The following is an 18,701-nucleotide window of genomic DNA, read 5'->3' as shown; positions in this document are numbered from 1 at the left end:
GTTTCTGCAACTTGTCGCATAGGACTCCATACAGCAGCTTTCCACCTCCGATGCTTTCCCACAACACGACAGGACCCATCAGTGAACAGCTTCTTTTTTTCTGGCAGTTTATTATACATTGGGGCCCCCTCAGCATGCGTGACCTCCTCCTCTGGTGATGTTCTGAAGTCTTTGCCTTCTGGCCAATCCATGATCACTTCCAGGATTCCTGGGCAACTGGGGTTTCCTATTCGAGCCCGTTGTGTGATCAGTGTGACCCACTTACTCCACGTAGCATCAGTTGCATGATGTGTACAGGGGATCCTCCCTCTGAACATTCAGCCTAGCACCGGCAGGCGGGGGGCCAGGCGGGGCTGTGCTTCAGTGCCGATCACTTCCGAAGCAGCTTGAACCCCTTCATGTGCTGCTAATACCTCTTTTTCAGTTGGCAGGGCCTCGGATCCTGTGTATCCCCAACTCCAAAACCTTAGGCGTTGACCCAGGTCTCAAGTGTCCCCTGGTGCTTTTTGCCAGAGGCTCGAGGTTCTCCCCGGCTGCGGTGGAGAGCACATTTTTTACATCTTGCCCTGCCCAGACTGGCCCCAGGGCTACTGCATGAACTATCTCCCGTTTAATTTGTTCAAAAGCTTGTCGTTGCTCAGGGCCCCATTTGAAATCGTTCTTCTTCCAGGTCACTTGACAGAGAGGGTTTACGATCAGACTGTAATTTGGAATATGCATTCTCCAAAAACCCACACCACCTAAGAAAGCTTGTGTTTCCTTTTTGCTAGTTGGTGGAGACATGGCTGTTATTTTGTTGATCACATCCATTGGGATCTGACGATGTCCATCTTACTATTTTATTCCTAAAAACTGGATCTCCTGTGCAGGTCCCTTGACCTTACTTTGTTTTATGGCAAAACCGGCCTTCAGCAGGATTTGGACTATTTTCTTCCCTTTCTCGAAAACCTCTTCTGCTGTGTTGCCCCATACAATGATGTCATCAATGTATTGCAGGTGTTCTGGAGCCTCACCCTGTTCCAGTGCAGTCTGGATCAGTCCATGGCAAATGGTAGGGCTGTATTTCCACCCCTGGGGCAGTCGGTTCCAGGTGTACTGGAAGCCCCTCCAAGTGAAAGTACTATACCAGCTACTAGAAAGAAAATTAACTCTATCCTAAGCAGAACCAGGACACTGCTTTAACTTTCTCATTGCATCCAAAGAGTAATGATAATTCTACTTAGCATTTATGGCAACTGGTGCGGAAGTCACAAACTTCACAGCAGTGGCAAAACATAGTTGTACCCACCTAACGATTAAGAAAGTACAAGCTAAGAGCTAAATCCACAGGGGAATGAGTAAATTCGATTTCCTCAGGTAAAATTCCTGACGTCTTCACATAGAACATGAGTGGACTGAGGTGTGTGTGAAGGGGTTTCACAAAGGTCAGTGGCTTGACCAGAGGACCAGCAAGCCATGCTGTAGGAGGTGGCAAGGGGAGAGATAGCTTCCTCTACAGCGGGGCGATACCTGCCGCCTCTTGCATTTTCAGCCGTGAATCTCCTTCTAGAGTGAGGTGTCTAACCTAGGGTAGGTCTTTCTCAAAAGAAGTCAGAAGGGTCGCTTTAAGGTGCGGTAAGGCTTGGTGATTTGGGCACCCAGCACACCAGGTGAGGCACAGTTGTTGAATGGACCTCAGCTTGTGTAAGTGATTCTCTAGATTTGGTACTAAAAGCGTGTTCTGGGTCTTTCCAGCTGATGGTGTTACATTTTTGTATTAAACTTTTTGGACTGGGAATTAGAATCCAGTTCTTCTCACCTCTGCTGTAATCAGAGCATGTCCACAAAACATATTCAGGGCATGGAGCGAAACAACGTGGGTAGGAAGAGGTCTAACTTGAGAATCTCAGGTTAGAGCATCAGAACTTGAGACTGATGGTTTGTTTATTTATTGGCAGAAAAGCAGAAACACATACTTGGGATGCTTGCAGATTACTTTGTAGTAAGTGAGAGGCAAAGAACTAGGCTGTTCAGGCAATTTTCACTGTTGAAAGTGAAGAGGAAATTTCAAAAGCAGCAGCTAGATGCTGCATTCAGGTAGATTAATCATTCAAACATCCAGAAATCAAACCCTTTGGTTTTCTGATTGTCATTTATATGCTATGTTAATATTACTTTTGTGGTTTTACCCATCCTGAACATGAAAGGAAAAAAAATCTGTGTACATTGGTGATATCGCTCTAAGGAATTTTTTGGGTCTGCCATGATTTTTTTCCTTTCTCGGCTGGAATAGATGGGACGAAAGACAACAGAAAAGACTGTGTGTAATAGAAGCAGACACCACCAAATTAATATTCACACTGCACGCATTTAAATTTGCTGTGCAATTAATTTTGTTTTCTAAGGAAGGAGAAAATACAAGTCTGTTGAGATCTAGTCTGTGCAGTGTATGTCTGAAATATATTGCAAGGGTAATATTTGATTGTATGAATATTAAAACCTGAGATTGGATTTAGAAATCTCAATTAAAGCACCACAAGTGAGTGGCATGAGTTTGAAAGACACTGAACAGTTGCCATTTCTTGGTATTTGGTGCCAGAAACATCTAAAAATAAAATTCCTGAATGCAGATTTAGAATGGTCAGTTGAGGTTGTCAACTTAGGATATTTTTGCCAAAACCAGTACTTCAAAAAAAGATCTCATCTGCCACGACAAATAATCGAATAATGAGCTCAGATGGTGTCACTCCAGAACTACTCTTTTGGGTTTGTTTTTTAAACAGTCCTGAAATGACTGTTGATAATATGGGTGCATCTGTGCATTTGAGCCCAGGGAAGACTTTTGTGCCAGTTATTTCCCAGAACTATTTTTTTTTTTTCTTACATAGGACATATGCTTAAAATTTTTACTAGTAAGGGCATTGTGCCCAGTAGTGACTGCAGCTATGGTGTACTCGTATGCACATATGCATGCTGTTATTGCTTATCATGTAGTTTTCCCTGAATGACTGTGGGATTGTTGCCAATAGATTTTTTTTTTCCTGGTGGTGCTGTAATAGACTAATTCAGAATGAGAAGAAAAAATATATTTACTGCAACGTTCTTGAAGTAGACTTCCACCATTTATTCCAACATCATTGGGTGTATGTGTTGGGGTCATTGCAGTGGCTTTAAGACCTCCTCCCTAACATTATAGCAGTGCTAGAGCCTTTCATGGCACAGCACTGGCTGTGTTGCTGTGTGCTTAGGCGCTGCCTTTAACGCCATCCTGCACCATGTGTCAGGGACTTGGTCAACCTCACTTACTTTGCAGATGAGTTTTTCCTCACTGGGTCAACTGTTAACTTTCTCATTTCTGCTGTCCTTTGTCCAACCCTATGTCCCCAGCAATATATTCGCTATTGATTTTATCTTTTTCTGTTTTCTTTTCTTTTCATTGCTGGAATCCCTTGACAGTCAGTCGTCTCAGTAGCCTAACTTCTGGTTAAATTAGTTTTTTCCTTTGTGCATCCTCTTGCCTTTCCAGAAGTGCAGCCCATTGTTGGGCCTGACACTTGTTCCTCTGGAGGGACAGGGATGTTGTGTTCAAGTATTTGAAACCTGATCCAAAGAAATCCAAAGTCTTTAAGACAGTAGGGGACTTTCTCTTGGTTTTGTGCTGTCTGGCAGCACCGTTCTTAAGAGCAGCGTTGTCTCTGGCCACTTGGCTTTGATAATTGTGACATTGGGACAAGTAGGAAGGAAGCTGAAGGGCAGCTTCGGGCTTTCTCGGTTTTAAAATTGACACTGGGGTGTAGTTCAGCGACCTAAGAAAGGAGGCTTGATACAGCAATCAATTATTGATTTCTACAAAATAGGCAAGACTCAGATTTAAAAGTTCTTAGGAAATCTCTATTACAAGGTCAATCAGTATCTTAAAATAAATAAATATATAGCTTGATAGCCAAAAAGACTTTATTATGTCTCTGTTAAGTTTTTCTTGGTGACCAGAAGATACGACGGCATATTCATTATTTCAGACCAATTTCATGGATTCTTAGCAAGAATTCATTACAATCATTCTCATGGGTTGAGCTCTAAAAATGCTAAGCTGTGCAAGATAAACATAATTAATGCAACATCTTCTAATTAAAATTGAAAAGGATAGAATATTAATAAGATTTCACATATGAATTAATACTTGTAGTGTCACTGGAATATTAACTAGTTTTTATATGCTATAGACAAATTATTTTGATAATTTGTATGATTTCAATATGGAAATAAATTTCTGTATATGGAAGACTGAGGTTTTATTAAGAGAGTTACAGATTTGGGAGATTTACAAAGATCTTGTTTCTGGTTTTGTATGAACGTTTAAAGCCCTGTAAACTTTTAGATTCGTAGTGGTTATGTTGTCTGTAAGTGAACTTACTCATTTAAAAAAAAGAATAAAGTGTGGTTTCATGGAAGGAAGTATTTTTCTTTTGAAATCTAGTCTCCTGTGCTTAGCTGCTGAGCTTTCATAAGATACCCCTTACTTGAAAATACAAGAATTGGAGGAGTGAAAGAGGGGGTTGGGGTTTTTTGGGGTTTTTTTGGTTGGAGTGGGCGAGGGTGTTGTTTGTTTTTTTTAAATTACATTTTTTAAAAGTTGTTAAGTGACTAGCAGGAGTGCAAGATGAAGCATTCAGAAATGAGGAGATATCAGAAATAATTTACTCTGTGCAAGGAGTGAAATGGTAGGATGGTAAGAGAGCAGGAGCCTGACAGAGCTTCTGGGATGGAGGAGAAGGGGCAGGAGCTGATCTGAGCATGGTGGCTCAGACCACCACGGGGCTAAGTGAGCAGAAATCAGGAATCAGTAGCAGAGTAAATGGGCAGTAATGTGGTCACATCTGTAAAGATTTGTAAAGATTGTGTCGTATTTCATTATACCATCAAAGGCCAAATTAGGGCTTTGCAGCTTTGTGGCTGTAAGATTCATTTATTTAATGTGCATTCTACAGCTTATAAATACGTACTACCTGTCTTCACTGCGTGGATGCAGTACCATCTCTGGTGTATACAGTGCCATGGTCTTTGAAGAACCGGCAGAAAATGTTAGAGACATCATTTGTGAGCTATTAGTCCTATCTAATCACTCTGAATTAGCTGCATTCTCCCAAGTAGTTGTGCAATGCTTATGTCCTTCTATGGGAAGATACAGGTATGTATATTAATGAATTTGTTGGTAAGGGGAATGGTGGGGCTAATGCTCTCAGGATTGAGTCATGTATCTTGGCCATGGAAAGGGCTATTTTTAAACAGACATTTTTGTGTAGTTCCCATTTGTATATATTGAAATTATTATTCTAAATGCCTATGTATTTGTCATATGTTTATAATCAGGAAAAATGTGAACAAAGCTCAGATATGCCAGTAGTAGGTGACAGTATGGCACCTTTAAGCAGTTATTTCAGTGCTGTCTAATAAAATGTGAAATGGTTTCCTCAGGAAGCTCCACCAACAGGGTTACTAAGAGCAGGCCTATTTAAAGCTCCACAGAGCCTATGCGGGGAATCTGACCCTGCTGGGGTGAATAAAAGAACTAGAAGTGCAATATTTTGAAAATGCACTATCTGAAAAAAAGCACTGTGCAAACTGAATAACTTTGTCTTGCTGTGCATGAAAAAATCCTCTTTTTTTCTTAACTGAAAAATGACTGAGATCAGATCCTTTAAAGAACAGTGAAATTACTTTTTTATTAAACACTTTATAGTGCATTTATTAACATACGATTTTCCTTCTGCCTGCCTGGAAGGGAAGTTTGGGACATTTAGCATGATTCCATTCAGATACTAAACCATGGATGAAAAGTTGGGGTTAAATTGTGGTTATCTTTTTATTATTCATAAGCAAAAATGAGAAGTAGTACATTTTTTCCCAAAATATAAATAAATATTTAGCACAGAAGCTTTCTCTTTCTTGAGAAAGCATCCGTGAACTAGGTTCAAAAGAAAGCATGTTTCAGGTTTTTTCATTACCTTTTCAGATCCCATTACTCCCAGCTTGCTAACTCCTGGCTCTTATGGTGAGACTATAGTGTATATAGTCCCTTTGCTGCTGGGCTTGGCTTAAACAAAGGGGCTAGGTTGGTTATTTTATTTTTTTTAATGCTATGTACATTTAGGAAGTCTACTGGTTTTAATGAGGACTGATTTGATTTTTTGGGGATGCCAGACAGCTTACGGCAGGCATTAGTGCTTTCCAGCATTAGAATACTCTGGAATATTAAACATAATGTAAATGAAACTAAAGTTGTCAGAATAAATGAATAACTGAATGAAATATATTTTGTGAAACACCTGGGGGATTTTCATTCCTTGCTTTTATACTTATTAATTTGCAGAGAGCACTAATCTGCAGTGAGACTCTGGAGCGTCATTATTCTGCTGCAGGTAGTACTGGTGGATAACTGCAAATAGTCATCCATCTTCCTCCTCTTCCCAAAAGCCTCAGTGGTCTCCATTTATAAAATAGGGATGACGGTGGTGGTTCTCTTTCATAAAGGTTCTGTTGAAGAGTTAGACACTTATATATTGAGTGCAGACAGTGAAACCAAGGTGAAAAAGTTGACATTATTTTGGTTTTTGTTGCAATGCCAAGCTTACAGGTTACAGTTACGGAGTCCAGCCTATTTGTTCTGTGCTGGAAACTGCATCTCTGTTTTGGGAAGAGGAGGAGGTCAAGACTTCATTCCCCCTAGTGCTTTCATTTAATTTCCAGCTCTGCCTGTTACTCTTCAGTTTAACTCTCCAGTTAAATTCAACCTACTTCTTCAGTGGATTAAACTATAGGGTTCTGTCCTTGAATTTACAGAGCACTTTGTCTGTTACAGACTTATGTGGGGGTTTGGTATTATTTTTCTGCCTTTTTTTTTTTCCTTTTAAATAATAGTTCTAAATCCTCCTTGTATTTGACCATTTTTCTGTTATGAATAAGAAAACAATTTCCCTCCCCCATAGTTTCAGGTGAGATCTGTGAAGGACCCACATAAATGGGTGAAATGACTGAGCATGAAAAGCACTCTGGCTGTGTGCAGAGATGTATCTGGTGGAGAATGAATACGCAAAAAAAAATGAAAAGGAATTTTTCTCTAATCTCTCAGCAGATACTGCAACGGTATTTTCAAATGACCCAATAGCTGTGTGACAGTATCCCATTAAATTAGGGAAGTGAATTCCTTTGTTTATCTTGATGATCTTAAGGCTTTAAAGGTATTTTTAATCCCTGTCAAACACTGGTACACTTACTTTGCTTAATAGCTATAGAATTTAGTCTCTTTGGGCACTAAAAAAAAAATCCAGTGTTTTCTTAACATAATTAAATGGTAATCCTTAAAACCTTTTCATGTGCCTTGCATGTGGATAACGTGTGGTGAATCAGAGAACATATTGGGTGTAAAGAATTATCTGTCAAACAGTACCAAATGCTGAGGGGTTTTATTATCAAAATATACTGATTGTAATAAATGACATTCACTATGTCATTTCACTCTGTGCTGAAAGCATTTATAACACAGTACATCGTTACTGCTAAATGGGGAATTTGAAGGTATAATTACAGTAGGTAAGTGTACAGTGGTACTCCCCTGGGTTGCCTCCCAGGCACTCTTTTTGAAAAATCCAGTATAGACTTTGAGATGAGACAGCAACCTTTTCCTCAGAGAGCTCTTCAGGACTTCAAGAGTGGAAGTATGAGAAAGAATATTCAACTGTTGGTCTTAAACTGGAGTCCTGTAAAGTAGCAGAGTCTGCTTCAGTAAGATTTCAGGATCTGGTCCTTAGATATTTTGCCTTCTTAACCTGAAAATAAAGGTACCTGTATCAGTAGTCCTGTTTTATAGCTGAAGTCCGGTTGCCTTTGGAGCTAATGAGCTGGAAGGGTCTTATTGACATCCAGTGGATAGATGATAAAAGACCTTTTGTTTGTACATTGTCATACAGGCACATCTCATCTGTGCCACGAGAGATGCCGCTGACATGCACAAACAGCAACATCTTATAACTGATTAAATTATTGTTAGGTATCTTTTGGAAGACAACAGCAGATATGACAAAATGTCCCCTGCTGCCCTGCTGAAGCAATTCATCACGTGAAGTAAAACAAGATGCATTGCATTTAACAGAATGGTATTAGCCCCAAAGTTTGTGTGTGTATGTATGTGTATATAATTGCACATGGAGTAATATCTATTTAAATATACAGTATTTTCTTGTGTAAGTATCATTGTTCACATTCTCTGTGATTTTTAAATTAAAAAAGGTGGGAAGAAAAAAAGGTGAAACCAGATTTACTAATATTTTTGAAACATAACAACTGTTACTATTTTAGAGAACAGTGGAGTGTCCTGCAGGAGGGCCTGGCGCTGAAACTGTACTGTGCAGAGTGGAACCTTGAGACAAGCTAATCGTGTTCTTTTGGGTGCTGCCAGTCTGCAGTAGGGCACAAGTATAGGTCATGAGGTATGTTTTCAAAAGACGAATTGAAGGAAGGTGGTACACATGCTAAAGAGGAGAGCAATCAAATCATCCTATTTCAAGCAAGAGGCTGTCTGCATAATTTTCAAAGTTAAGTAAGTGCAAAGATGGCTAAAAAGTTTACAAACAAGTTGGATCAGAGGAGAGCAGAGATTGTGAGGGGATTGTACAAGACCTGACAGAACTAGTTTGGCTGGACAGGTTTGCCCCGTCTGTCACTATACTGGCTTTCAGAGGGTGGTTGAAGTTGTTCAATACTCCCTTTTCAACTTAACAGTTGATGTTTTAAGGTTTTAATTTTTTAAGGAATCTAAAGGCTGTAAACTGACTAATGTGATAGTCCTGGGACTGATGCCAAATCGTAGTGATGAAATGGATTTTTACAGCTTTTGTGATCAACTTTATTATATGTCTAATGTCAAAGATAAGATTAGATCTTATCCTTGCTGTGACTTTCCTTTTCATTATCCATAGCTAATGGAGATTCAGCATCAACAAAGTTTTGTCTGGCAAAAGCAATTCCCATTGAAAAGTAGATCTGTGCTCAGATATTTCATAATATCAGTGCTACTGTTGGTATTAATACTACTAATTTATATTATAGGAGTTCAGAAAGGAGGCGATCAAATTTGTGTTTCACAGAATCAGACTGGTTGAGGTTGGAAGGGACCTTTAGAGGTCATCTGGTCCAATCCACATGCTCAAGCAGGGGGTTTAAAAAGCAAAGTAAGAGATTAAGCAGACATGATTAGAGATGCAGACAGGGAAGCAGCAGAGTTTCAATAACTGCCCAGGTCTCCAAACTGGTGTCCATGGTTGCTCTGAATGCAACCTCTGCGAGTGGAAACTGCTGCATCTCCCTTATCACTGTGGTGTGTAGAACATGAAGCTGGGAAGTTGAACCACGTTATCCAACACTCCAATTATATCATCGAATGCTGCTATATTGCTCTGCAATCCTTATTTCAAACAAGTCTAACCAAGGGATATTTTTACTTTGCTGCTTCTACAGCACCTTGCCAATGTGCCTGTTTCCCTTCCTCAGGCTTCATATGGTGCTTAGCAGGGCCATAGCATCCCTCCTGTCGGAGAGCCTCCACACCTGGCTCCTTCCAGATATATCAACTTCTTCCTACCTTGTTTTCATTTCCAGTACTTTGGCATCTAATTTCCCATATGCTGCTCTTGGTTTCTCCTGCTGTTTCTCTGAGTTCATCTACACAGATGAGTTGCCACAGTTTAACATATTGGTGAAGCCATGGTAATTCTGCAGGCCCTTAGTGATGAAAGTGTCAACTTAAACTGTCTTGATTAAATCCCTTTCATAACATAGGTTTAAGTGGGTAAGACAGGCAGATGCAGGCTTGCTCTGTCTACAAGCCTGCTTTACTCTAGAAGGTGTTCTCAAGCTTATATAGTCCATCTTTCAGTAAATTGCAGTTACTCGATGTGCCTGGCCCCTTTCCAGCAGTGGTAATACCAATGGGAGTTTCCTGGCTTGTGCTTCTTGTTTTTCAGCACCTCTGAATCTTCAGAAATGCCAGACACGATAAGATTGTTGTGTTCAAGCTACAAACAAAAGACTAAAGAGGAAGGTGTGTACGTCTGCAGGATTAAACACAGTTAATAACAGTAGTGCTATTATACAAATTCACTTTCAGTTCCCAGCAAAAGTATATCATACACAAATTCACATCAGGCCTTTGAGTAGGTGGAATGTATGTAGGAGCATGGGGTCTTTCCCCAACCCCTCCTCCTGCAGCTAGTGGTATGTGGCAAGCTAAGCCGGCCGCTGCCAAGCGTTGCATTGCTGTGGAGGTTCTGCATTCCACACCATGGAAGTGCCATTTGTTGGGCTGTTGCTGTTCAAGTTAGCAAGATGTAAAACCACCATGATCTTTTATCACCCAAAGGTGAAATGTGTAGGATGGCTTAACCTATTTTCCTCATCGTTGTCGTAATGTATATATTCAAAGCGTGTGTCAGAGCAACAAGCTATCTTGGAGAACGTTATAACTGTATTTACAAGGATGCGGGATAGTTTGCAAAAGGAGGGAAACATGAAACAAATTAGAAGACTTGTAAGTTGAGTGGGACACTTTTGTTCGAATCAATGTGAAATTTGAATTAACATTAGTCCCTCAGATTTTTTTAGAAGATGGTGTCTGTCTAAATGGCATAGTCTCATACTAATACAGCTGCGTGGCTTGAGAGAGGGCACCATGGCCAGCCTGCAGGTGTCCGTACCTGAAAATGTGGACTTGCTGCTTCTCACTTGAACCCTTCACCATTTCAAAAGTCAGCTGGGGGACAAGACTCTATATTCCATGTGTATGTAGGCTGTAATATATTGCTGTTTTTAAAATAACTATGCTTTGTCTTATGCTTGGCAGCACGAGTCACTCTAGTCGGAGCTATAGGCAGGAGGAAGTTGTGACCAGGCTTCCCTCGGTGTGATAGCCCTGCTGCACGGGGCTGGGCAAGCTGCAGCGCCCTCGGTACCTTGTCTAGGTAACGCTGCACACCTAGCCCAGCCTGGACGCATCTAATGCAGCTCCCATGCTGGAAATCATCAGACTTGGTGGGAATAAGCTTTAGTAATTCCTAAAGGAGCAGAGAAACAGGTTGAAGGTGTAAATGAAACACCATTTTCTGAATGTGGAGCGTGTTTTGTTACGAATACTTTTGTCTGTCTTAGTCCAATAATTCTAACATATAATAAACTGATAGAGCAGGAGGAGAGGATCTTTGTTAGTGCACAGTTGCAGAAAAAGAGCATTTAAATCTGTTGAAATTTCCACCATTTTGGATTTTCTTCAATATTTAATCATTTGCTTCTTGGCTATTGCACTACTTGCCATTTCACTTTGCATTATTTCAGTTGTGTTGAGAAAAAAAAGATAGAGGGTTTCGTTATCTCTAGGGACTGATTTTCTTGGACTGAGTAGTTTGAGTAGTTGGGCAGTGATTTCCAAAGTATCGTGCTAGAAAATATTAACACACCCTTGCAAAGCAGTGCCAGAGTACTCTGGTTTGGTTTTCTTAAAAGCAAAAATGTAAATGTTTTCAAGATGTTGAAAGGTACTTCTGAGTTACTTAGATTTATTCATTAATTTTACAAGAATTACAAATTCTGTCCAAAAAGGCTGACATCCCTAGACAGAAACTTTGTTGCAGTAGACTTGATATAACAGATGTGATATAGCAGACTTGATATAACCTTGTGAAAGGTGGGGGCAATCAAAGCTGTGATGGCAGCTTATTGACAGTCTTTGGTTTTTTTTGATTGAGAGCTACAAAGCCTGGCATGGTGGGCTGTTTCTCTGCTGCTGAATGAGCTAACTTGGGAACCCTGATGCGTCTGGAATTGTCTGCAAGACCCACTTGAAGGCGGGAAATTCTCCTTTTCTTTAAACATTGGATGTCGTTGCTTTAAAAAAATACTGACTCTTTAAAGGAGAAGAGGAAGGAAAGTGTTTGGGGGTGCTTCGTTTCCTCCAATACTGTGCATTTTCAGTATAGAGTCAAAGGATGAGTTTGAGGATTCTTGAATGTGGAAATGTTTCAATTTTTCTTTTTAATGCATAGCAACTCTTGATAGAACAACTACATAATTTTGACATCCTCAGAAATGATCAATATTAAAATCTTTCTCCATATATCCAACTCAGTTACTTTGTGTGGCTTTGTAATTGTCTGTATTTATTTGCTTTCTAAGATACAGTACTTGCTTAAAAATTCCAAGGATACACATGTACTTTTGTCATTTTCTTCACATTTTAGAAAATAAGCTAGGACTGCACAACTTTGTCACTGAAATTGCATTCCCTACAGGAGCTGCAGTATTCACTATGGTTGTATAATATCACAACGTGACCTTTTTCTGCCACATAGTTTTTTCCCTTGTCAGGAAGAAATTAAAAAGACCTTTCATGTTGTTACATTAATAGGCGGTTAGGGCTGCACAGGTTGGTATAAAAAAAATGGGCATACTAAAATAGGTAAGCATAAGCAAATGTATTTAGTAGTTATCATAATCTATGCAAGTGTTCTTTTAAATTTTTGAAATCAGATTGCTATGCCATAATAAACATGAACGTCATTGCCCAGCACCCAGGCTTTGGTAGCTTGGCATTTGGATTTGCAGAATCTAAATTTCCCTGGTTTGTTTTCCATAGAAATGAAATATGTTGTTTATTTATGGATGAACACTAAGCTTCTAGTTGAGAATATACAACCAGGGAGTGCAATAAGCAACCAGAATGAATGTCAGGGGCAGAAGGTGCCCATTTGTATGTATCAGGCAGTAGACATCTACGTGTTTTTATATGATTCTTTATTCTTTGCTTTTTTAACCACATAGAATCAGTACACGATACATTGCTGCTGACAACTGGCAATTTCTGACTTCCCAGTAGAGTTGGATTTTGAGAAGATTTAGATGTGTGGAGTTAAACATGGCTTCCTGAAGCCTTGTGTGTGGAAGTAAATAAGAGTTTCATAGTAGGTGTCAGTGGGCCAAGACTTGACATTTATTGTTATTTTCCTACCCTTAAGAAGAAAAAGAAAGGTGTATTGGGAGATCAGAGACTGTTTGGATGATTTTGGTGACTAGAACAGTGCAGTTAGCAATTTAATTTAGAGAGCCTTAAGAAGTGAGGACGCATTACCTTTAGATTTTTAATTCAGATGATGTCTATCCTTCATGAATCTTTGACTCTCCAAGTTTCGCACCCTTGCTGGGATCTCAGAGTGTGCAGCTCTTTCAGATGAAATGAGCCTGGATGAGGCATTGCAGTTGCTGACGGGTAGGCAGACCATGGAGCCAGGCTCAAAACCCATGTGTGTGTAGATACGCGGTCCTCAGTACCAACAGTTTCACTCTGGAGGTCCTCTCCTGCTGCACCACGAGTTGGTTGTATAGGCATGGCCTCAAATGACTGTACTAGTGGGGAAGGGGATCTGAGGAAGGGAGCTGGGAGGATCTAATTACCTTGTCTTAGCCAATGGGCGAGGCAGTAACATCCAGATGTAGGCGCAATCATTTATGGCTGGTAGTGTCTTAAATGGCTCAAGCACTTTTGCAAGTAGTCAGCTGAGCATATTGTCCATCATGGATTATTGATTTGAAAAAAAAAGTGGTTTATGCTTAGAATAGAAAAATGTAGACCACTAAAATTTCTGAGGATAACACATCTGGGCATTAAGACAACAAGGGGACATTTAAAGCAAGCTGCATTTTGACCCGGGGTGGGGGGGGAGTGAGCTTTGACATTTTTGATGGTTATTCCTTTGTGAAAGCCTATAGGCTGCAAGGTATTTGAGGGCTTGAACATTCAGTATTTCAGTCAGCACAGATTAATAGAACAAGATGAAAAGTACTTCTGCAGCATGAACAAAACTACTCGTGTTTTCTTGAAGGTTTATTTAGCTCTCCCTGAGAACATAGGCACAATATCTGTGTTCATTTGATCTCTGTGAAAAGTGGTGGATGGCTTCCTTTTTTTTTCCCTTTTCATTTTGCTCAGTTGATTTATTTATGAGTTACTGTTTGTGTGGAATGGTTGATTGGTTTTAGAGAGAAGTGGAAACTTCTGTCAAACGCTCCTGTTGGGTGTAGATTCATGTCCCTGCAATGTGGTGCTAAGGCATTTCAAAGCAATTGTATTCTTGTTAAGACAAAAGTAATACGATAGAGAAGGTTTCGGGCGCTTCGGTGGCAGTGAAATAAAACTGCAAAACCTAAAACCAGGAGGTTGCAAGTGTCGCTTGCAATGTGTTGGATGCCATAGATTAGTTCTGTATGACCTTTTGCAGGAGTGAAAACGTATTAGATTTTTGAGCTATCTTTCCCTAGACAGTACACAGAGTGCTAAAATCCTGCATGTTTTGGCAGAAAAAAGATAGAGCACAAAGCAACAGCTGGATTTGAAAGCCGGATTTATTTAAATTAAAAATGCAAACCCCATTTCTAGCAGAATATGATTGACCATTGAAAATATAAACAGCCAAGGGAATGGCAATTCGTCTCTTGATGTCTTCCAGTCAAAACTTTAGTCAAGCGCAAGTTATTCCTTGGTTATGCCTGATTTCCCAGGATAATGGGGTGTCAGTCTGCAGCTGCATTATGCAGGAGGTCACACTTGATATTTGTTATGATCTTTTTAGATTTAAAATCAGAAACTATAACATGAGCCAAATTGTAATCAGTGGTGTTTGTGTTTGTCTCTCCCTCCGCTCGCAGGTACTACAGTGCTACCATTTTGCAGATGTCAGGAGTTGAAGACGACAGGCTTGCAATCTGGCTGGCTGCACTGACAGCATTTATAAACTTCATTTTTACTCTCGTGGGAGTCTGGCTCGTTGAAAGAATGGGTCGCCGGAAACTTACACTTGGTAGCTTAACAGGTGAGTGCTTAATTAGTGTGTTGTATATTCCTCATAATTATTAATCAAATGAAAATAAAATTTCAAGTGCTAATTTTATCACAGTAGTCCTCTTTAAAATAACAGTGTTGACCTCGTCTTCTCCCTGAAATCATACAGCTTTTCAAGACTAGTAGTATAGTACCACAGCTAAAGGCTAATTTAAAAAATAGAAGTTTAGCATGTTATTTTTTCAGGTGCAGTTTCTTCTTCAAGCCATGTTTGACAATGTTTTCGTTTAGCTTTTTACCCTTTTTTTTCAGTATAAGGAATCCAATGCTTGGAACTTCACAGCTGGTTAGTTTCTAAATCTCGTGTGTGTATATGTGATATGTGATTTCTGACTCATTAATGTGAATTCAGAACATCTTATCAAGAACTACTGGAGAAAGCGTATCGCATAGCCATTTCAGCACTTTTTAAAAACTAATGCAGTTCTTTGCATAGTTATCTCAAATACAATACAGTAAATGCCTTACCTACATTAATGTGATTTTAATTCATCTCCTGTATGAGATACTAAAGGACAGAATTCTGGATTTGTACGTTTTTTCCAAAGATTCAAACACCGTAACTCATCACGTAGCCATCTCTTGGAAGCAGGAAAAGGCAGAGCAAGCAGTCTTGCCTATGCTCAGCCGCATCCTGCCGTTTACCCAGTAAGTCCCTGCTTGCTCCCGTGTTATGTGCTCATTCTGGCTGAAGTGATCTGTGACCAATACCTGCCTCTGGCTGAACGTCTGAAAGGTTCAGACATTTCCAAGAACAGGGTTTGGAAGAGAGAAAACAGTTCCTGCTCCTCTTGAAATAATGTTCACAAGTGCTTAGCTGGGAAGGTTTAATGTCTCCATATTTTGTTCTGTTGTCGCTGTCAGGGATCCAAACTTCTAGTTAATGCAACACAGCAGAGTCGGGGACCACCTGCCAAGTTGCTGGCCATCTGCAGTTCCCAAGGGATGGGAGTTAATCTACACTCACAGTATTTGAATGCATTTATATGGGCAGAACAGTGATGGCATAGTGTCACATCTGGTTTGATACACAGTTACTCAAATTTGTAAATTAAAACATGCAGTTTGGAGGCTATTTGGTATTTCCAAGTTAAAATAAATGTGTATTTGGAGTGTTACCGTTTTGATTTGGAGTCGGGAAACATGAAGTATTTTTCACAATCCAAGTTCAGAAACATCCTCCATGACAGAGGAGATTAGAAAAGCATGTTCTTCACATCTTAAAAAAAATGAACAAAAATCTCAAATTGCTACTTTTATCACAGTCTATCTCCAGATCAGTTAAAATACATCTCCCCTATAAGTTCTTCAATGTCTCCAGCCAGTGCCAAGTCTTTCAGAGGGGAAAGACCAAGTTCTGTACCATTCCCTATGCTCAATACCTTTTTTTCCCCTGTGGTACTTGTCCGTTTTCTTGTCTTTCTGCAAAGTAGATCTCTCCTTGCACTGCACTGGTACTTCTGGTTCTTGGGTGCTGCCTCTCCTTTATTCTTCATTGGAATGGAGTATTTATATGTTTATATATTTGGCCCTGATGCCTCATACATCTGGCCAGCCCCTCAGGAGTTTATTGCTTATCTGGACCCAGCTGTATAGGTGTGATTCCCATGTGGACTTTTCATACAATCACAGAACTCTTTGCTTTTTGGCTCCAGTTAACATATTCAAAGGTCATACATTTGAAATGTAGATATAAATGTCTCATACAAAGCATATTAGTCATAGAACAGAGAAGAATATAGAAATAAGACACAGAATTGTGTGTATGAAGGAGAATAATACAGTTAAGAGTTATTTGTTTATCATGTTTGGACACAAAGTAGTTGTTCGGTAAAAATATTCTTGGTCCTTTTGTGGTCAGTTGCCGGTCTGCAGCATCACTTGATCCATGCTGCATTGCTTGCTGTGTTCTTTATCATACAGTCCCTCCTTAAGGAAGACACAAATAATGACAGTAATGAAATCGTATGTCACCTCTCTGTATTATTTAGAATTTTTTTATGCAATATTTGACACTTTGAGGTAGTGGTGGTTATGCTGTGTTTTTCTTAGCAAGAGGGCTGTTTAATAAAATGATATTTACTAAATCTGCTGATGGATTTGTTTTCCATGATGAGTTTTCTCATGGGGTAAACTTATATTTTACTGCTCTACGTTGGTTTGCGTTTCTAAGGACACCGACTTTCACACTGAGTTATTACTGGCTGCTTCTCTGGTCTTTGGAGAAGCCAGGTATGCCCCAATCTCCCATTACATAGAATGAGGACAAAACTACTACCTTTGCCTGCTGCTGCAAGGGTGTGGGAGTTTTTTTGGTAAAGGTTAATTGATTTGATGTTTGTTAGATGATAAGTTACAAGAATAATCAGCAGAGAGATAGTAATGTTAATATTTTGATTAAAAGCCAACATACTGTAATTTAATTTTGTAAACTCATGCAGCTTTTCCTGCTTTCTGAAAACATTTGGGAAAGAGCTATTTTACATTTAATTTAATGTATCTTTATCATTTTCAAATTTTAGCAACTCTTGGAAAATTAAACCTTTCGGATAGATCCGGAAGCATTAGGAAAATTATAGTAAACTGTGTCTGCCAAAAAAAAAAATCACACCTTTTTAGTTCTCTTTACTACAGTTACTGATTCCTCTTAGTTTCCCATTCATTTTATATCTTGGCATCATTTCTTTATCTTTCTTTTGTTCTTTTTCTTCAGTTAATTTCTTTCTTCAAAGCTGTTAATTGGGAAACATGCAGGAATTTTGACTAGTGCAGTATCCATTTTATTTGTGTTTTCCTTTTTCCCCTTCAGAAATTGTCAATTTGAAAACATGGTGGTATTTGGGCATTGGACAATTTGTATCTCTTTTTGTAACAGAGAGGATCTAAAATATCTTCAGGATATTTCCTTTTTTTTTTTTTTTCATCTCAGCTAATGATGTACTGTAATTGTATGTTTTTGTTCATCATAGGCAAACTTCCCACAGAATGAAAATATGCAATAAACTTCATTCGCCAAGGTTACATATTCAGTACTTTTCCAAAGAAATAAGGCATTTGCAGAGGTACTGGAAGTGAGTGTTAGTGTATTTGGTTAACTTAAAAGACAGACAAAGCATATTTAGAATGAATATAAATAAGATTATAGGCCCTGTATAACGATATTTGCTGTCTGGTTTATGGCATTTTGAAAGTACAGTAAATCTAGTGCAATATTCAGCCTGCCTAGAAAACTGGGGTTATTAGCATACCTACTAGCCATAGCAGTACAAAGCCAAGTATAGAATAAACTGAAACCACATTTTATGGTGGTTAGGTGCTTTCTTCACATATAGTTTGTGATTGAGTTTAAGGTCTTAGTTGCCTCGGTTCAGGTAAATGTGTGGTCCAATCATCTCCAGTTCGTGCATATTCATGCCTATTAGCCATTGCTGCTGCACAGACACATTCATGAATAATTTTATTACACAGATCTTGGTACTTAAGATATTATTTATATCTCAGAAAAAGTTTTTCACATACTTGGTGGGTTTGCCTGCTAGGAAACTCTTGCTTTTCTCTTTAAAAACACCATCAAACCCACCCCTGAAACTGCCAAGACATTCCCTCTGCTCTCCACCCACCAAAAAACCCCAAACCCTAAAATAAAAACCAGATAATGTGTAATTGCTTGTCCTGGTTTCAACTGGGATAGAATTAATTTTCTTCCTAGTAGCTGGTACAGTGCTGTGTTTTGGATTTAGTATGAGAATAATGTTGATAACACACCGATGTTTAGTTGTTGCCT

At 39.3% G+C, this 18,701-nt stretch overlaps 1 protein-coding gene across 1 annotated transcript in view; it reads left to right on the top strand.

The window, feature by feature from the left end:
• SLC2A13 (solute carrier family 2 member 13) overlaps positions 1 to 18,701 on the top strand; it is a 140,708-nt gene that overhangs the window by 80,211 nt on the left and 41,796 nt on the right. Inside the window, exon 4 of the mRNA XM_019474583.1 lies at positions 14,725 to 14,888. Coding sequence (XP_019330128.1) covers positions 14,725 to 14,888 — 164 coding nt within the window. The remainder of the gene's footprint in view (positions 1 to 14,724; positions 14,889 to 18,701) is intronic.

The sequence above is a fragment of the Aptenodytes forsteri genome, unplaced genomic scaffold, assembly GCF_000699145.1.
Source record: "Aptenodytes forsteri isolate BGI_AS27 unplaced genomic scaffold, ASM69914v1 Scaffold137, whole genome shotgun sequence".
Classification (NCBI taxonomy): domain Eukaryota; kingdom Metazoa; phylum Chordata; class Aves; order Sphenisciformes; family Spheniscidae; genus Aptenodytes; species Aptenodytes forsteri.
The sequence above is the reverse complement of the archived record's forward strand: the minus strand, read 5'-3'. Positions and strand labels throughout refer to the sequence as shown.